The 19693-nt window shown below is 53.0% G+C and overlaps 2 protein-coding genes across 2 annotated transcripts; one reads left to right on the top strand and one right to left on the bottom strand.

Annotated features, from left to right (window-relative positions):
- Positions 1-1514: 1514 nt before the first annotated feature.
- Positions 1515-4820, bottom strand: IRF2BPL (interferon regulatory factor 2 binding protein like). The gene has a single exon (XM_004426391.3). The coding sequence runs from the start codon at positions 4677-4679 to the stop codon at positions 2346-2348; it is 2334 nt and encodes a 777-aa protein (XP_004426448.1). The 5' UTR covers positions 4680-4820; the 3' UTR covers positions 1515-2345.
- LOC147913911 (uncharacterized) lies at positions 4678-7486 on the top strand. The gene is made up of 4 exons (XM_087447775.1): positions 4678-4698; positions 4746-6357; positions 6869-6948; positions 7218-7486. The coding sequence occupies exons 1-2, from the start codon at positions 4678-4680 to the stop codon at positions 6000-6002; spliced, it is 1278 nt and encodes a 425-aa protein (XP_087303901.1). The 3' UTR covers positions 6003-6357; positions 6869-6948; positions 7218-7486.
- Positions 7487-19693: the final 12207 nt, after the last annotated feature.

The following is a 19693-nucleotide window of genomic DNA, read 5'->3' as shown; positions in this document are numbered from 1 at the left end:
TAGGTTTCATGACTCATAAGCACCAATACAACACTTGGCAGCAGATGAAAATGCAAGGACACATTTGCAGGAAGCTGACACGCATATCTATTTATATGTGGGGAGATTCTTAAAGAGGTGAGACAGGCACCTCCCATGTACCAGGATTAAGAGGCTGCAGCACATCCATCGATTGCCATTTATCCACACCCCCAAACACGCACACGCACGCACACACACACACAGTCATGGTTTCCACTCCTTCAATGATGGCGGTGGCAAAGCAGAACAGAAACTAAAAGGGTGTTATTAACAGCAAGTCCCAACACCAACCCAACCTCCACACCGGTGTTCTGCGCTAACTGGTGATTTGTTTCTTCCCAAACGTGCCTGCGCTCATACCCACCTCCCCACCATCCCGCTCCTTGTTTGATGTGAGCCAGGTGGGGGGCGCCAGGTCTCTTCGCTCCTTCCTGCGGCCTTGGTGGGGACCGTCCTGGCCCAGCCTGCCCCAGACCAGGAATGGGGCGTGGCCAGGAATGAATTTCAGATAGGATCTGGGGGTTTGTTTTGCTTCCTCCCTGTTTTTACTCTCCTTCCATTTACCTCCCAGGAGTGTACAAGGTTCAAACCAGCTTCATCTGCCTTCGCCTGGCTCTGGGAGGGCTCCAGGCTGGCCTCAGCCAAGGGGTCTGAGAGCTCTAAAGAACACCCAGTCCCGTCCCCTTCCCCACCCCTCTGTACCCCACAAATGCCACCAAAAAGTTGATTAGATGAACAAGTGCATTTCTTAACCAGAGGGAATGGGTTCTACCTGGTGTCATTAGTGACTTTTGCCTCACGAATTGGGTTTGGGTTTTTTTCTCTCTTCCCCATTCCCTACAAATATCTTCTGACCCGTTAAGTGTCCTGCCTTGAACAATACTTACCAAAAAGGAGGGAAAGGAAAAAAAAAAAACACATAATGAAGGAGGTGTAACTGCTTTCGCAATTCATCAGCTGGAAGCTCCTGGGAACTCTGCTGGCTGAGTACATACATTTGTTTCTCAGTTGCCCACACCCCTCCTGCCTCCAATGATGGCTCCCAACTCTGTGGCATTTTTGCTTTAAATGTACAATAACTGATTTCTGCTACATCTAAGAGGCAAAGCACCCTAGGTTTTTTTTCTACTTGTACAAGTCACAGCTGCATTGGGTATCAGCATATACTCTTGGCCACAAAGCAAGACACCAAAAAGTATTCCTGACAATGTCATTTGCAGCTGGGTTGTGCATCCGGGGGGAAAAATAGAGATGCTAGAGAGTAAACAGAAATCGCTTAGTCAGCAACTGTCCTGCCCCAAGAGGTGAATGTAAATAGCTGGTACTGAGGGGGAGAGGCCGTCCGCCAGCAGAGGCCTTCTACAGATGCCATCTCTGAGGGCTTTCAAAGGCGACCAGCATTTGTGTGCTAGGTTGGAAGTAGGGAGGGTGTCCCATGTTGGAGTTGTCTGGCCTTAGCCCTAGAAAAACAAACTTGCCGACTCAGGGCAGAATTAATATCAATTGAATTTATTACAAGTTACTAAGCTCCAAGGCACATTACAGTGTTCTGTTAACTACAGAAATGTATAAAGGACAAACAGAGCAGATTCTCCATGTCTAGCATTTCGCTCTACTGTTCAAAAGCATCCGTGCATCGATAAAGCAAAAACAAAACACGTGAAGATCCAACACATTCAGGTCAGTAGAAACAAACCAAAACATCTTCCCTCACAAACTTGCAACAAAAAACACCCCGCCCCCCCCAACACCCCCCTCACCATTTTGCAAACAAAACAGAAAAACAAAACAGAACGGAACAGAACAAAATAAAGTGAAGACTGCAACACTTGGGGCTGTTTTAGAAAGAAGCTGTCACCATTTTATAGCATCTTTTTTTTTTTTTTTTTTAGGGAGCAACACTGGCCTTGGCCAAAAAAAAGTCATTTTGTTTTGTGTGTATTTTTCCTTTCAGAGAGTGCATAACATTTACAAAAATACACACCAGCAGCAGTCGTTGCTAAGGGTTATTAATTCTGTACCTAGGCAAACACTCTGCCACCGAAGAGATGCTAACGAATATGATGCAAAGGACCCAACCAATATTATACTGCTTAACACAAACCAGCTTATCCTTCAAATGAAGAAGTTACATACCTTTGTTTCAAAATATAGAAACATACGACGAAAATAATGTCTATACATAAGACTAACTTTTTGCAGTTTGTAGTATTCACAATTCTACATCTTGTGGGGGAGGGAAGGGAAGGTCGATGTGGGTGGGGGAGGGGCCCTCTGGATGGAGAAGAGCTGGTCTGGGGCAAAGGGGGCGGCTGTCTCCTGGTTCAAGGGTCTCTCTCCTTTTTCACTTTAACATCCCCAGCTAAGATCGTCGCGATTTCGCCCTGCATGAAGGCCCAAGGTACATTTGACCCAACGAGGGGGCATTTCTCTCCGCTGGGGCAGTACACCTCGCCGGTGGCCCCCTGGGCCTTGATACTCTCTCTAGAGCAAGGGAAGCAGAATTTGTGGCTGGGGACAGATGGGCACTGAACGAAATGCGTGTCCTCCAAACGTTCGTGGCAAATGGTACAGCAGAGGGGCCCGCTGTTAGCCATGGGGGAATCTGGAATGTTTTGGGGGTGCACTTGGTCCATACCCGGGTGGGTGCTAGGCGGCGGGGGCGCCACCTGTAAATTCAGGTCCCCGTTCCGTGATGCCAAACGGCGCTGCCCGGGCACGGACGCCGGCGACACTGGGCTGCTGCTGTTGCGCCGCGCGGACGCAGTGGTGGAGTGCACGGAACTGCCGTCCTTGGGCGAGTGCGCCGTGCCCAGAGTGTCTGCCACCGACATGAGGGCGGCCATGGGGGACGGACCGTTCTGAGGGGCTGACTCGGGCGGGGTGGTCCGGTTGGAATGGGGTCCCAGGGGTGGAGGCGGCGGCGGGGGCGGACCCCCGGCCGCGTGCCCCGGCGCCGCAAAGCCCCCTGCTGACATGGTGAGCTTCAGTGCCTCGCTCTGGTTCGCCATCCACTGCTGCCTCTGCTGCTCCTCGCCCAACTTCAGCGCGCCCTCAGCCGAGTCTGGAGGCTCGGGAGACGCCTTCCTCTTGCGCAGGCTGGTGGCTGCGCTCCGGCCCGAGGGGGCGGCGGGCGGCAGGGCCCCGGTCCCCGGGGGTGCGCTAGGGGCGCGGCTTAGACTCACCAGCGCCGTGGGCAGCATAGGGCAGCTGGCGTCCAGGTAGGGCTGGGGCAGCATGTCGGCGCCGGGCACGCCCTCCTTGAAGAAGCGCACGGCCTCGGGCAGCAGGTCTCCAAGTAGGCGCCAGTCCCCGGAGCCGTGCTTCTTCTCGTACTCCAGATACTTGAAGCCAGAGGAGAGACCCCGGCCAAAGTCCTTCATACAGTCCTGATACATCTGCTTGGCCACACCAGATGCACTGGAATACACGTTCCCCGAGCCCGTGGGGTACTCAATGAACAGCTTCAACTCGTAGTCCATACCGGGCTTGGAAACAGCGTCGAAGGCGAAGACGCGGCCCAGCAGCGAGTGGTCCTTCTTGAAACGCACCTCGTAGGGCGTGCAGCCAGCCAGCGTGAGCAGGGTGTCGCGGACCATCTTGGGCTTGTTGGCCCACTCCTCGGCGCGGTTGCGCAGGCTCTCGCTCAGCTCGGCAAGGGCCTCGGCGTTCCGCTGCTTCTCCTTCAGCTCGCGCTCCTGGTCGGTGCTCGACACCGAGCCGGGCCTTTTGCCACCAGCACCCACGCCCACCTCAGCCACCGAGGACGAGGTCGAAGACGACGCCGAGGACGACGCGGCCGATACGCCCGGGGCGCCCCCGAGACAAGCGGGGCCCCCGGGAGCCCCTGGGGGCGCCGGCGTCGGGGGCCCACGGCTGCCCAGGCCGTGGGGCGGCGGTGGGGGCAGCACGGCGGCGCTGGCCGGGCCGTTAAGCAGCGTCTGTGGCAGCAGGTTGGGGGGCACGGTGAGCTGGGGGCCTCCGCCACCCCCCGGGTTGGGCAGCCCTGTCACCAGCCCACCGTGCGTCCCGCGCCGAGACGCCACCGACGCCGCAGCTGAAGACGAGTTGGGGCTCTGGCGGTTCAGCTCCGGGGGTCCCTCCTCCGGTGTCGGCTTAGGGAAGCCGTTCGGGCCACCCAGACCGTTGGGCAGCCGCGCGGCGTGGCTGCTGCTTCCTAGGCTCACTGGCGGCGGCGGGTACTCGAAGCGGCTGCGCTGTTCCACGGCGGCGGCGGCGGCGGCAGCAGCTGCTGCGCTCAGGCCATAGCGCTCCAGACCGGACGGGGCCGCCAGCACCGCAGGCTTGCTGGAACCATCGACGTGGTTGAGCTGTTGCTGTTGCTGCTGCTGCTGCTGTGCGGCGGCCGCCGCCGCCGCCGCTGCTGCCGCCGCCGCCTCCTTAGCCGACAGGGCCACCGTCTTGACCCCGACGGGCGGCGGCGGCCCGGGGGAGCGGCCGTCCTGGAAGCAGCCGTGTGCCCGCTTCAGCTGGCGCGCGGTCTCGATCACGAACTCGATGCGATCCGCACCCTCGTAGTTGACGCAACCGCGGCATACGGGTTCCGAGAAGTCCCAGATCATGGCCCAGGGCATGCGAGGCAGGTCGCACAGGTAACAAGACTGTCTCCGGGACGAGGACACCTGCGCCGCCGACATGATGCCGGCCCTGGGGAAGGTAGGCCCCTGCCTGGGCTGTCTCCGCGGCGCCTTCTCCTCCGGGAGGACTGGCCGGCTGGGGAAGGAGTCCGACTGCGGGGGAGGGGGGGGGGCGAGAAAGTTCTGCCCCAGGGGCTGGAGGGAGCGCGAGTCTCCACCGCCGGCGCAGCGCCTCTCCGCGGGGGCTCCACCGCCCGGGCGGCAGTCGAGTTCAGCCCGCTCCTCGCCCCCACCTTCTATTGCGGTTGTCTCGTCGAGAGGGGAGCTCAGGCGCCTTCTTCCTGGTGCTGCGGACCCGGGCTGGAGGCTCTGGGCCCGGGGGGAGGGGGCGAGGGTGCCCGGTGCTGGCCGCCGTTGACTCTTGGCCCCCTCCCCGGAGCAGCTGGTGCGTGGAAGCTCGAGAGGGGCTGTCTCTTCCTCTCTCCTGGGGGCCCCCCTACGAGCTGCGTCCTCTCCCCGCCAGGCTCCCTGGGGCGAAGGCTAGAGGGTTCGGTGCCACCCCGTGCCCGGCTCCAATCTTGCTCAAGCCGTTGCTTCCGTGGAGGGCTGGGGGAGGAAGGGGGTGGTAGCCGAGAGAGAAGAGCGTCTCTCCTCCGCAGCGTCGGCCGTTCCGCTGGTGGCGGCTGGGTTTGCACGGCCGAAGGGAGCCGCCGCGGCCACTGCCTCCAGGACGCACGAGAGCAGAGGAGAGGAACGCACGCACGCAGGCTCCCGCCGCCCCCCGGCCTGGCCGGCGCCCGGGCCGCCGCGGCTGGCGGCGCTCACGTTGGCTGCAGGGCGCTCGCGCGGCGCCTCGGCCCGGGTCGCATCCCTTCCCGCTCGCACTCGCCCGGAATGTGGGGTTGTGATTGTTACTCTACGTTCCGGAGGCGCGTCTCGGCGCTCCTGCTCGCGCTGCGGCTCGCGCTGTCCCCGGCTTGGCCGCGCGGGATGCCGCCCGGGCGGAGCGCTGACGTCACCGCCATGCTCTGCACCAGTTCTCCCCCCTCCCCTTTACACTTCCTCTGTCTGTGGAGCCCACTTGTTGCTCGGGAAAGGCGCATGCGCGGCAGGACGCCCAGATTCCTCCCAGTCGGCCCCTCCTCCGCGCCTCCGCCCTCCCCTCCCCCTCGCCGTGTGTGTACAACAGCTGAGGCCCGGCGAGCTAATGCTGGAAGTCCAGGGCTCGGGGTGGAAATTAAACAGACGATGACCTTTCCTTTCCCCGCCCGGCTTTCCCAAGTAAAAACGCATTTAAAAACCACAAGCGTCGTTTCCGATCCCGCTCCCCACCCCACCCCGGGCAGTGAATTTAAATATCCTGTTTCAGGATTTTCGCTGTGAATTTCTTATAGCGTGTTACCCGTTTCATCGGCAATCAAACTTTTTCCCCCGATGTGGCTTGTTACATTCATTGTTACCACTGATGCCGAAGCACCTGCAAAATTAGTTGTTTTCCACTCTTTCAGAAACTGCCTTTTCGATTTGTTTTTGTGCCCTGGTCTAGGAACCTGAGCTTCCACGACAGGAGCTAAATGAATTCAGGGTGAGCCAGCCCCTCCCCCCAGCCGCACTAAAAATTTTGGCTGAATGTCTAAAGAAGCTACGAGCACCCGGAGGCCTTTAAGGAAAACAGTCTACTGGCTGCACACAGCTGCAGTTGGGGGCAGGGAAGGGGCGGTGCTGAGAGGCCAAACAGGTGAGTGATTTTTCTGGGTTTGATAAAAGAAGGTGGGGGCAGCATTTAATAAGATTGATGTCTCTTTGCGAAGCACAGCCGGGGTTTTCGGAGTTCTTTCTCAACGTGATGGGATTTCATTCCATAGTGCCCCAGAGCAAGGCCATGATTTCTTTTCTGTTACAAGATCACTGCTCATCATTATTGCTTATTGCGGAACAGATATGTTGGTCATAGCTCTAGTTGGGGCATTTCAACTGATTCTTTTAAGTATTGGGTCTTGCTTTTTTTTTTTTCTATGAAAATTGAGAATCCTGGGCAAGGCTGGAGGAGAGGGGACAATATGTGTAATGGGATTCAGGTTCTGGAGTCTGGCAGACCAGGTTGGAATGTCCTTTCCATCACTTACTGGTTTTGTGACCTTGAGCTAGTTCCTTATCCTCACATCACCTCTGTTTTTTGTCTGCAAAATGGGATCATAGCTCCCAACTTATTAGGACTGTTTGAGATTTCATTTTGTTTCTCATCATAGGAGGAGGTGACTCGCTATGGGACAGACACTGCGAGATGGTTTCCTTGCATCATCATTAAACCTTCAATATTATCTACAAGGTAGATTCTGCTATTACCTCTGTTTTAACAGACTAGGAAAGTAGAGGTTAAATAACTTGCCCAAGGTCACACGGCCATTAGAGATGGAGCTTCGATCGGAATCCAGTAAATCTGATTTGAGAGGCGACTTTGGCAAAGCTTAAGTTCTCAGAGGTGGTTTGGGGTGCTCAGTTTCCACCAGGCCCCCATTCTTTGTTACATATAATCTCATGTAAAGTGCTATGCAAATACACCTTCATAATCAACTCTCATCCTCCCCTTCCAAACAGGTTGTACCACCGAGTTCTTCTGTATACAGAAGTTGGGGATCTGCCACTGCTGCAGCCTGGAACATCAATGTACCATACAGTATGTAGAGCACACTATTGGGCTCACAGGAAGCCGTCAGTAAGTGTTGGTTATCATTCACATTGACATTAATGTTGGTACTATTGACTAGTTACCATGTGAAAGGCCTTTGTAAATTGCATAAAATAGAACAATCATTATTTTTATCACTACTATTACTACTAATTGTAATAAAGTTCAGTTGAAGCAACCAGAAGTATTTTTATTTTGACACTTGACCTTCAGCGCTTGTTCCCCCATCCAGCACTCCCCAGCACCCCCATCTCCCACTCATTTTGGGCCCCTAGGTGCAAAGAAAGAGTTTTTAAGGATAGGGAGAAAGAGGAAAGGAAGAGCCCTAGGGAGCCCCTCTTTCATCTCAAAGCAGCCAGATTTCTGTTTTTGCAAAACAGTGAGCTCCCTGTGTACTCCCCAACAATAATAAACTTTCCCTGGCTGGCTGGCTCCAGGCAGTGATTCCTCTGTAAAGAGCTGCTCCGGGAGCATTGCCTCACCCTTCCAGACTTCAGCCCTCCCCACACCACAGCTACCCTGGAGAGAGTCAAAACATAGGGCTGGGAAATGGAGCGACATCCCCACCAGCCGGGGGCTCAGGGCTTGTTAGCCTGGGCTTGGCTGGTGAACCCATTTCTTTAAATTAATATTTATTCAGCCCATCCCTTTATTAAACCAAAAATACTGAGGAATAGCAACTTAGCCCCAACCCTCTAACCAGGCTGGTAGAGAAAGCAAGTTGGATTCTATGTCAGAGTGTTATGTTTGGTATGCGCACACATATGTCTCCATCTCCTTGTCTGTCTCTGTCTTCGCTGTTAGTAAAGGAGATATATATATACACACATACATGCTGGGTGTCTTCAGACACACTGAGTTAGAAATAAACATGCATTTAAACAAACTTCCATTACAGTCTCATAATCCTTTAAAAAGCATAGCTCTCTTGATACCCTTCCCCCCTCAAAGAATCACCATCATTTATGGTGATAAATTTTGTCTTAACTGCCTGTCTGAGATGGCCCTGTTTGGGGATGTGTCAATGTGTCAGGGATTGTGAGACCAAGAACACCAATGTTTTGGAGATGGATTTTCCCCTCAAGGAGAATCCCGTGCGACAATACCACGTCCACAGTGGGAAGGAAGGAGGGGCGGGGAGGGGGGGGAGGCGGGCCTCAACCTAAGACCCCAGGTGGTGAGCCGGAACAGAATGCTGGCGGTGGGGTCTGGGAGCCTAGCAGAGCCACCCCCAACCAGGAGCAAGGGGAAACGCCTGCAGTCTCCCCAGAGTTCCTTCCGATGGTTACTGTCTCTCTCCAGCTTGCCATCTGAGCTGCCATCCTCAGAGAACCCCGCTCTAAACTGGAGCAAAATGTCACCTCTCCACTGGGCCTTTCCGGAGGCCACAGCCCAACGTTAGTGGTGAGAAGCTCGCAGCGGGGCCATGCACTTCGAAGCTCCCTGCAGTCTCCCTCCTCTCCTCCCCCGAACCCCCTCCACTGCCGGTTTATGGCAGGGATGGGTAGGGCGGGGGACTCTTCGGCCTGGCATCCCTGCAGCCAGCTGGCTCAGCCTTCGAGGAGGCCCCGGCTGAACCTCGCGTCACCCCGCTGCAACGCGCGGCCAAGCGCTCCGGCAAGAGAAAAGCCTTTTTTGGTAACACTCAGCCCCGCGGTAAGCAGGACCCGGTTCTTCGGCCCGTTAGAGCCGCCTCGGAGAAGATGAAAACAAACGTCTGGGTTGGGTCCTCCTCTGGCCTCTCCAACAGCCCCCATACCCGCGCCAGGAACCCCCCGGGACTGTGGGGGTGGAGGAATCGAGTCAGCGCGGTGATTTACGCATTACTCCCTGGCCGGTTCCGTGGCGGAAGTCTTTGCCTTTTCCTAAAGGATTAATTCTGGTATTAAAAAAAAAAAGTATTAATTTAGGCCAGGGCATAGGGTTACGCAAGAGCCACTAGAGCGTGAAATCCCAGGGACAACGTGATTCGCTCAGAACCCCCGGGGAGGGGAGCCTGCGCCGCCCGCTAGGACCTGCCCAGCCTGGGGCGCGCGGGCAGCCGGGCGCTCCGTGCAAAATTGGGTGGAAGGAAAAGGAGGACGTAGTGGTTGGTGCTGGCACAGCGGCCGCAGCAGAGAGATCAGATCTCTGACTGCTTTCTTCCTGAAGGGGCGGGGAGCAGGGAAGGGAAGAAAGGCGGGGGGAGTCGCGTCTGGTTCCTGCCTCCTCCCCGCTTCCTCTCCTTGCCAGCGTGCCAGGGCACCGGGGAGCCCAGCGCTGTCCTCAGCAAAAGCTGGTGTGTTTTTTTAGGTCCAAAAATAAAGGAACCCTGGAATGAGCCTGCTGGGGACCAGGTCTAGAGAAAAAAAGGAGGAGCGCCAGACGAGGGTGCTATTCACTGACCCGGCTGGGGTCAAACACCCACACCCCAAGGAGGGCAGCGAGGAAGGAGGGCTTGGAGGAGAGTGGGTGGAGAGCCTGGCGGGGAGCCATCAAGGCCACAGGTGCGCATACCCCCGGACCCTCCCACCCCACCCCGCGTGCGCCTGGGTCTCAGCAGGGAGCAAGAGCGCCAGCGGGTTCCCACCGGCCCGCCCCAGAACTGGGGATTTCCACTGCCAGGCTTCGAGACCCGTCGCCGCCGGCGCTTTCCTGCTGGGGCCGCCGGAAGGCGGGGCCTCAGAGCGGGAAGCCCTCCCTGGGGCCTCGCCGTCCCTCGGTCAAGTCTGGTATAGACTGGCAGCCATCACTGCTGTCCCCGGTTGGGGTGGATGGGCCAGGATCTCCAAATATTTTGACTTGCCTGAGCTGCAGGGTTCAATTCGAAACTCAGGCAAGAGGGAGGAAGGAAGGGCGCTTAGCATTGAGTACCTATTTACATTATGGTGTTCAACTTGGACTTGGCTGGCCCTAAATAGCTGTGTGACCTTGAGCAAATCACTTGAACTTGGTTTGTAAGTCTGTAAAATGGGAATAATTGCACTGCCTCCTTTGCCTCCCTCATTGATCTGTGTAGAATACAATATTATACTTAATAAAATGTAAGAGATTATGAAAAATATAATGACCAACATTTGTCTAGGGTTCTGAAGTGCATTCCCAGACGTTATCTCACCAAGCCCCACACTAGCCCTGTGAGGTAGGTGTTACTTTCATCACCCTCTTGTATAGGTGAGGAAAGCAGGTCCAGAGCTGGTCCAGAGTTACTGGTTCTCTGCTCTAAACCCAGCATTGCTTCTTCAACTCCAGGGGTTGTTAGCCTTTTCCAGGGTGGTGGGGGGTGGGGTGGCCCCAGATGCCGCTAAGAAACTGCAAGAAAGTAAAATGCCTCTCTCCACAGGATTTTGCAGGTTAAGAATGCCACTACTGTCCAAGTGGATGCAAGATTAGGCATAGATTAGCACCAGTTATTTTGGAGTTAAAATCAATCACCATTCAGCTTGGAGCAAAATTGTGTAGTCCTGCTTCCTTGGCATCCTCTGAGACCTTTCTCTCCAGTCCTGGGTTTCCTATACCCTGGCCCTAGGCAGAGGTGGTGGAGGAAAACCTGAAGCTCTAGGACACACTGAAGATTTTAGGAACTGACTGAATTACTCTTACCGAGGATAGCTGCACTTCAGTGTCCACACCTGAGGAGGACCCCGGGCTGAAGGATGAAGGAGAAAGAGGAAAGTGGAGAGGGTGCCTTCATGGTGGAAGGAGCCTCTTTCCAGACCCGTAAGTCGGATCACACCAGTCACACCCTTTGTTCTCACCTAATTCAGGTCGCGCCAACTGTGTGCACACTCACCCAATATACGCCATCCTATCCTTGGGCTGTGGGTTCCTTGATGACTATGGCAGGCTGCTGTCCTCAGAGCCCTTCTAGCCTAGAGGAGACCTATACCCCTGACAATCAAACCTGGCCTAGGCATCCCTGGAGCTAGCAAGTGAGGGAACAAGGTGGCTCCCAACCCTGACCCATCTAGAGGACCACTATGCGTTAACCTGAGCTTCCTTCTCTGGCCAGACCCAAAGGATCCAAGCCTGATACGTCCCAGCCTCTCTCAGTCCTGGGGATCTGATGATGAACCAAGACAGATTGGCTCCAGCCCAGAATCTAGAAGCTTCCGTTTCCTCCTAGGTATCCTAGTTTCCTGATTCAATAGCCCAAAAGTCATTAGAGACAGTACTTGTACAACTCTCCCACCAGCCACATGACTGCCTTCGAGCAATCTAGTTATTCTCTGTGGGCCTCAGTTTCCTTACCTGTCAAGTGTTCATATTAAAACCTGTTCTCCCTACTTCAGGGGCTTACTGTGAAATCCTGTATGTTAATGCCTGGGGCTGTCGAAAGGCAAGCCATTGTCACAAATCTCTTTTCCAGCACTAAGGTCTTCTGGGTAAAATAGCTGGAAAGCGAGGCCTGATGCTGAGGCCTGTCCACACTCTTCATCCTATGCTTACAGGGTTTCTCCTGGGGTGGCCAGGCTCGCATCGCTGTTTTTCTGGGCTGATGGACAAACAGGCAGTAACTGGTTCTGGACCTAAGAGCTAGAGCAAGACAATAGCAAGGTGAGGCTGTCTTCTCATCTCTCCCAGCTGGACAAGGATTTCCCATCCTCAAATCCCCTGTGATGCTGAAGCTTGCAGCAGTTGGATTTATGTGGGGCTTTTACTTTTTGTTTTGGTCAATTTGGAAAGAGAAGAGGCAATGACCTCTTCTTTAAAAAACAAAACTCAGCAGGAAGTGTGCTGGGCCTGAGTGGCAGGGACTTAGGGTGTAATTACAGGGTTTTGTTCTGCGTTTTCATATAATTAAATCCAAAGGAAAGCGAGCCTGGCCTAGGCTTCTTGGATTCTGGGTAGACAAGAGGGTGGGTGTGTGTGTGTGTGTGTGTGTGTGTGTGTGTGTGTTGGGGTGGGGAGGAGAGGCAGGAGGTGAGAAATGGATTTGCTTTTTAGGCTGAGAAGAAGCGGGTTTCTTGCCTTTATTAATATCTTTACATTCCTTTTCCAAACGGTAGCCGATTGTTCATCTTTTATTTGGTGCCACTGCACTCTCCTTGGTGACATTTCCCAGCCCTGCGCAGACTTCTCGGCACTGATTTCCCTTCAGGCGTACTCTCCCCTCCCCACTTTTTCATATTGCCTCTTTCTGCCTGGTTGCCCGCACAATAAACCCGCTGCAAAATCCACAGCCAGCTCTCTTGCCTGCAGTTTGGATACCAGCGACCACCGACGCCGCGCAAGAGCCCCTCCTTTTGTTTTGAACCTCTTCTGGCTTTCCCTGTTCCGCTTTACGATACTTCCTACCACCACCGCCCCACCCAGCCTTCCCCGCGGCTGCCTCGGTTTCCCCCGGCAAGCAGCCTGTGCACACGAGCCGGTGGTCTGCAACGCCCAGAGCCTTCCAAATGAGTCCGAAGCCTCGGGGCGCGCAGGCTCCTCTCCCCGCTCCTGCTCCTCCCCCTCCTCGGGTCCTCGGTGGCCCTCCGACGTTTCCTGGACGTTGTGAACTCGCAGCAAGAATGGATCCACTGTCTGCTCACATTCTTAAGGACAGGAAACCTGACCCACCCCAAAACCACGCGCTCAAAAGGAAGGGCACTTGCATTTTCCGGGAGGGCCGGCCTCAGCTAGGTTAGCGGGGCTGGCCGCGGGCGCCCCCTCCTCTCCTCCTTTTACCCCTATCCCCTAGATTACCCCCCTTTACGCCCCCTTCACCTACTCTTCCCAAGAACAGATTGTTTATCAGAACGGGCAGCCAAGAAACCTACTCCTGTTTCTGGCCTCTGCCAGAGATTAATCACACTTGGAAAAGCACAAAACTTGACTGTGTTGGGGCGGGGTGGAGGGGGGGAGTGGGGGGGTAGTTAAAAGGGAAGAACAATAATTCTGACATTTGACACAAGTTGGTGCTACCTTTCCCCTCTTTTATTTCAGTAAGTCAGCGCAGAGGACTGAATTATATTTCATTCCACTCCCTCTACCCCCACCCCTATATTCCCCCCTCCTTCTCTAAGTCTTCATGTTTGAGGCTTTAATAGTACTGACTGGCTTTTAATTCTGATTAACATTCTCAGCTGGTGTGTGTGTGTGTGTGTGTGTGTGTGTGTTGGGGGCTGGAAAGACACATTCACAAACCTGACTGACAAATCCCCCCTTTTCATCCTTCTCTTTGAAATGACATCAAGATGGACTTGGGGGTGGTTGTGAAGAGAGGAGGCATGGAAAAAAGAGAGGGAGGGGGGAAGCAATTTATGTGCTTTTCTAAGGCAGCTAGTAAAATTCCTAAGGGAGGACAAATGCCAAAATTGAGTGTCTTGGTGTATTTTAGACCTGATCGTCAGGGTGAATCATGTCAGGGCTTTGCACCGAACCTGCAGCCTGGCAGCCAGGGCCAGGCACGCAGAATGTCCTTGCAGCTGGGAGGTGCCCTCCTGAAGGAGGCAAGAGATAGGTGTTTCCTCTCACCAGATTCCTTTCCATCAGGATTTTTTTCTCTAATTCATTGCAAATGGATTTGTTAAAAACTGTGGCTGATAAAGAAAAACCAAGGATAGAAAACGCCCCATAAAACAAGGCCCCCAAAGGGAAGGTGCAAAACCCATTTGATCCAAGATATAGATATCTCCACCCTGGATTTTTTTTTCCCTTTGCTTTACAAGGCTGCAGACATCAGGTTAGCAAAAGGTAATAAATAGTCCTTACACAGCAGGGTCTGGACTAGTGAAAACAGTTTACTGAAATTAATGGGCCTCACTTGAACCAAAACCTCCACTTTGGAATTAATGCCAGACATAGTTTTCCTGAACTCTATCCAACCGCCTAAGCGGCAGACAATTTTCGTTTTATTTGTGCTGGAAAATAAAGCCCAAGCCCTTGATCTCAGTGTAGATTATGATTTTTTTAAAAAAAATTCTGCACAGTGAACACTATGCCAATTTCCAGTTTCTGCTAGTAGAAGCCCTTGTGGTCTGGTCTGTGCGTGATGGTCAGAAGTCATCTGGTAAACTTTCCACTGAAAACCATCTCCGAACTCCCTCCCCATCGGTGGCCTCAGAGCTTTCACCATGACACCAGAGAGATTCAAGGAAAGCTCCAGACACAGGCTCAATTCGCACTAACAACCCTCTTCCTCAGGGCTCTTGGAAAGGCTGGATCTGAACAACGCTCCCCGCATGACCTCCATTCCCCACGCTAAATGAAGCCCCAAAGCACCCGACCCCCACCCCCCGACCCCGGTTCTCAGGGTGTTTATAGTTCTGAAGCTGCTATCATTTTTATTAATGTATTTTTAAGGCTGAAAGGCGCGCGCGCGCACACACACACACACACACACACACACACACACACCCCCCACAGGTTCACACCCAGTGGTTACAGCAGGTACAGCGGAGACCGGGCTGTCAGTGTCTGATCACAACCTGCCCCCCCCCAATTATTAATAAAAACCCGGTCGTGGGCAGCCGGCGTTCTGGTTTTCATTGTACAGTCTGCACTGGTGACACAGGACATGTGGAAAATTTTGAGAGCACTGCGGTGAATGGCGTGGAGGGGGAGCGCGAGCCGGGGGGGGGGGGAGGGAAAGAGGGGAGGGGAGGAGAGCGAGTTACTTTTTAGCTTCCGCTAAGTACTTGGCAGCTCGCCAGGCCCGGAGGATTCTGGGAAGCGAAAGCCTCCCCAGTATAAACTGCCAGCTTTAAGCAGCCCTGACAGTTCTGCTCCTTCCAAACTTGGCAGCCGTTCAAAGTGCTCTTTCATTTGAAATGCTGGAAGCCTGCCATGTGCAATGCAGATTTGCTGTGCCTGTGCGCAGAAGGAACTGATAAATGCCGTGGCAGTTGCCATGGGGACAGGAGGCTATCAGAATGGCCTTGTGATCCGCAGCCTCTCAGCGCGGCAGGCTCTCGCTTTCCCTCCCGCCCCTCCTCCCTCTAGTCAGTGAGATGGTGAAATAAATGTTCTGGAAAAAGGTTAACCCTCCCCGCTCTGGTTCTGAAGCCCAGAGGAGGTTAACCTCGAAACATTTCCCTGGCCTTAGTGCCAGCCGGGACCACCGTCCTTGGGCGGGTCACCATACCCCCACCCCCCACCCAGACAATCACCCCCACCCCCAGCCCTGCTTCCTGCTCCCTGGGGGCCTTCACAAAGCTGTGTTTTTAATAGAGCTTTTCAGCAAGCCCAAGTGTAAGTCTTTGAGTCATCAAAACCCGGATGTAAACACAGCAGCCCTACATTCTGCACAGTTTGCATGAATTTTATCTTTTTAATAATATTTAGCTGGCAACTTAAAACTGCAAGGATGCCAGATATTTTAGCCAGCCACTTACATCATGCAGCATCCATCTTAGGGAGAGCGGTTGTCTGCCCTTCCTTGTTCTCTCTCTCCCTACCCTGAGACTGCAGGAAATCTGGGTCTTTCTAAAGGCATCTTATTACAGCAGAGGCAACCGAGTCCCTTAGAACCGTGGACTTTAGAATGAGCATGACATCATCCTGAGTAACAACAGACGGTATGTTCCTGTGGGAGATAAAACACTGGGTGATCCAAGGTGAAACAGGTCTGTCATTTACTCGAAGAGTGAGGGTGCACCAGTCTGGATGGCTGGCCCCCCATTTTGCACAAGCTGCTATTTGAAACACAGTCTGATTCAATGTACAGAAACAAAACAGCACATTCAGATTTGGTCCATGTTCAGGTCTATAATGCCAACTCTCCGGGTGGCCTGTTTAATGGGGAAGAAATGAAATACTCCATTCCAGCCAAGGCCTATGGAGGCCAAAGAGGTTTAGTGATTTATTTACATTGAGCAATATTCCTTCTCAACCCAACTTGCTATTTCCTGAAGGTTTCCTGAACCTAAACCTTCGTTAACATCCCAGGAAGAGAACATATTTTTCCTGTGGCTTTCAATATTTTCTGCTAAATATATTTCGGCGCACTGTTTATCTAGGGTTTCAGCTTTCAGACCTTTATGTACTTTTGACACCTTGAGGCTGTTCCACTGAAAAATGGGGTATGTTTATTAAAGAGGACTTTATGTGCTAGGCATTAAGGCAGTAGGAATGTCTGTTTGGGTCTGTCTGTATAACGAGGGCTTCAGGATGAGGGCCAAGTCTGAGGCCTGTTTGGTTTGTGAAGCCCTTTTGACAAAGCAGGCCCTACATAGCTCACACAAACCCTTGAAGACCACAGAATGGTGAACCAAACAAGGTATTTCTTCCTAAGTGCACGGCTGACATGGAGGCCGGGACAGGAGAGAGATGGAAAATGCCCCAGGTTCCTGGGGCTTAGCTGCAATTTCTTTTAGCCCGTCTCTCTCTGGGTGTCTGCTTATGATTGTCACGGCAATTCTGGCCAGGGGAATTCGCTCTGTCTCGCTGGAATTTCCTGACTTCAAGTAGCCCCTTCCAAATAAATAAATTAATCAATAAAAGCCATCTGCCTCACCTTGCCAGCAGGCGCAGCGCTGGAAGGGGTGGTGTTGAACGCGATTTTTAGGAGCAGTTGGCCCTTGAGACATTTCGAGGTGGGTTTTGGCTTGGAATTAAACAGGAGTTGAAGGCAGAAATTAGGTGATTCAGAAAGCTCCTCTTTCTTCCCCCACCCCTACCCCAGCCCCCACCTTCCCCAGACAATCCAGGCAGCTGGGGTTTTGGCTCTCACAGCTGCTAAGCTTTGGCAAGCCAAAAGCATATTTCATCGTGGTGATTCCTTTCCCAGGTTGACCGACATGTTTCTGTACTGAGCACAAGGGATGTTTCCTGACTGTGTGCATGAATCAGAGGCTGCATTTTTAATCCAGGGCTTCTGGTGACAGTTTTAAGCTGGAAGAACAAAGCAGATCATGATGAACCCCAATCATGAGGGTCCAGAGATAAAGAATCTCTCCCAAGAGCTTGCAGCATATAGTTCTGATGGATGATTTTTACATGTTAACCATGCCAAGAGCAGCCCATTCCCCCAGAAGGCGATGCCCACGTTCACATCTCAGACACTACCCTTTCTCTCTCTCTGTCTCTCGCTCTCAATGTCCTTGTGCTGTTTACTTATTTGTTGGCTTCAAAAGTTCTTCCTTTTTTCAGCCAAATGGGAAGATTTGCAAAAGCCATTTTGGGACCCTTGAATGTCTTCCCAGATGGAGACAAGCCCCGAGGTTCCAAACAGCCTAGACCCTGCCCGCCTTCTGCCCTGTTACAGCAGGATGACAACAGAGGGGCGTTGCTGGTGCGGCCCCTCTGTACCAGGACCTGAGGATCCAGCTTCCCAGAAGCCCATGGATTAGGAAGGTCTGCTGGGGCTGCTGCGGGAGCGGCTGGGTAACAACTCCCTTTTGTTTTGCTGTCTAGCATGTGACCAGAATGCTGCCAGCTAATTTTAACCCCACCAAAGGACTGCTGGAAAAAAACCAAAAAGCAACAAAAAAAACTATCTTGCATCTGGAGAGAGAAATGCTGTGGGCTGGGTAAAAGCTTTTTCAGCCTGCATTCCTTCCTGTTTCAGTTTCCAAACTTGCATTATCGGTAACCTGAAAAATGATGTTTCACCAAATTCCTGGATATTGCACAAGAGGACAATGAATCTATTTCGGGTGCTATGAGTGTGTCTGGCACAGACCCTGGAAGCCATTGTTTTCAGGAGGGAGAACGCTTTGGGGTTTCCTGGTGCTTTCCTTCTAGGGTCTCAAAGCCCCCAAAGGTACAGGGGGCCAGAGCTGTGGGGGGGCACTCTCTATGACAACAGTGTAGGCTGCACCCTGAAAGGACCTGGATGAGGAGTGGGCGGTGAGGCCAATGGGGGGGTGGTGGTGAAGTGGCCCTGAAGGTGTTAAAAGGTGGGTGGCAGGGAGTGTTTGAAGTCGGACAGCAGGAGCAGGAAGAAGTGGGGAGAGGGGAGCTTTCACAATAGCTGGGTGGCCCCCTGGGACACAGGCCACCAGCTCTCCTACTAAATTTCCGTATCTGCTTTCAGCATCAGGAATCCATGAGAACTTCATAGAGTTCCTCACCCTGGATACTGGCTTCTCAAAGCATTCCCATGGCGGCTAATTGTTGCTGTCTGGCTGGGTGGCTGATGATGCCAGTGAAAAGGCACAGAATCTCAAGAGCCAGGAAATTAAGAGGCTTGGTTAAGATAGCGTGTAGCTGGGCAGCTGCTGCCAGCTGTTCTAAAACCAGGTAGTGAGATGGGCTATCATTAACCCGAGGGTCTACAGTGCAGTCCCAGAAGATAATATGATGGCGAAGAGACTGAGGGGAAAGGCCCCAGTTCATGCTGCAGCCTTCCCGGCCACCAGGATGGCTTGGTGGCAGTTGTTCTGACAGCTGCTGAGGGCTTCAGCTGCCTAAAAAGCCATTTGCTCAGGCCTGCCCTGTCTGGCCAACTTCTATGTATTTAAAGGGTCCTCGTCGGTCTCTGAGGCCCCCCTCTCCACCTGAATCCTCAGGCAAAGACACCATCTTTGGAAGCACAGGGAACTGCCTAGGAGACCTTCACCCGGTTGTCTGCCTCTCCACTGCTGCCATAACCTGCCCACAGTCGTCAAGATCAGTTAGCAAATTCCTAAATTAAGGTTCTGTTGCCTCTGTTGTTCCAAAGCTTGTTTTGAGCAAGATGTTGTGCTTTAATTAAAAAGATGAGAGCTCATGAGTAAGTAAAACTATTTCTGAATCTTCGAAAATACGTTCGAATTACGTTTCTTGCATTTCACAGCAGGGGGTCAGGCTCGTCAGCACTTTTATTGCTAAGACCACTAAAAACTGTCTCCGTCCTCGAACAGCTGGCTCTTCCGCAGAGGACAATTGTAAAGGGAACCCTAAGTCAGGAATTGTTCCTTGTGCTTCTCTGTCTGCAGGTTTTTGCCAGCATTCAGTTGTCATTAGGACACATTCCTCATTTACCTTTCCAGCCAGAAGATTCCTAAATGTTTCCCAAGAGCGCCACAGCTGGAATGCAGCTGCTGCAGGGTGGAGCAAACAAGTCCTTATGGGTCAGCAGGGTGAGGGAGGGCAAGGAATCTTGGAAGGTTAGGAAAGTCCTTCTTTCTAAAGCCAGAGCTCAGGAATGAGTGGGGCCTCTGGTGTGAAAACTTTCCAGATGGGGGAAGGAAGGGTAAGCTTTGCCCTCTGGGTAAATTCCAAAAAATTGCTTTGGGGAGGCCAACTATTTTGAAACTGCCTTTAAAGAAAACAGCACAAATGTTTAAATTGACCTGGAAAACCCTTCCTTTTTCCATTCCCTACAATCCAAGTCTGTTCCCTTGAACATTAATCAGCAGCAGCGTTGCCCCAATCTTCTCTCCTCCCCCATCTCTCTCTCTCTCTCTCTCTCTTTTTTATTATTATTATTATCTTTGGTTCGGAAAACTTTTGGATGCTTTCCCAGGCTGGAGCTATAGAATGCTTCCAGGAAAATGCA

The sequence above is a fragment of the Ceratotherium simum genome, chromosome 24 (genome assembly GCF_057802395.1).
Source record: "Ceratotherium simum simum isolate JZ-2026a chromosome 24, ASM5780239v1, whole genome shotgun sequence".
Lineage (NCBI taxonomy): Eukaryota > Metazoa > Chordata > Mammalia > Perissodactyla > Rhinocerotidae > Ceratotherium > Ceratotherium simum.
This window is presented reverse-complemented; position numbering and strand designations above follow the sequence as displayed.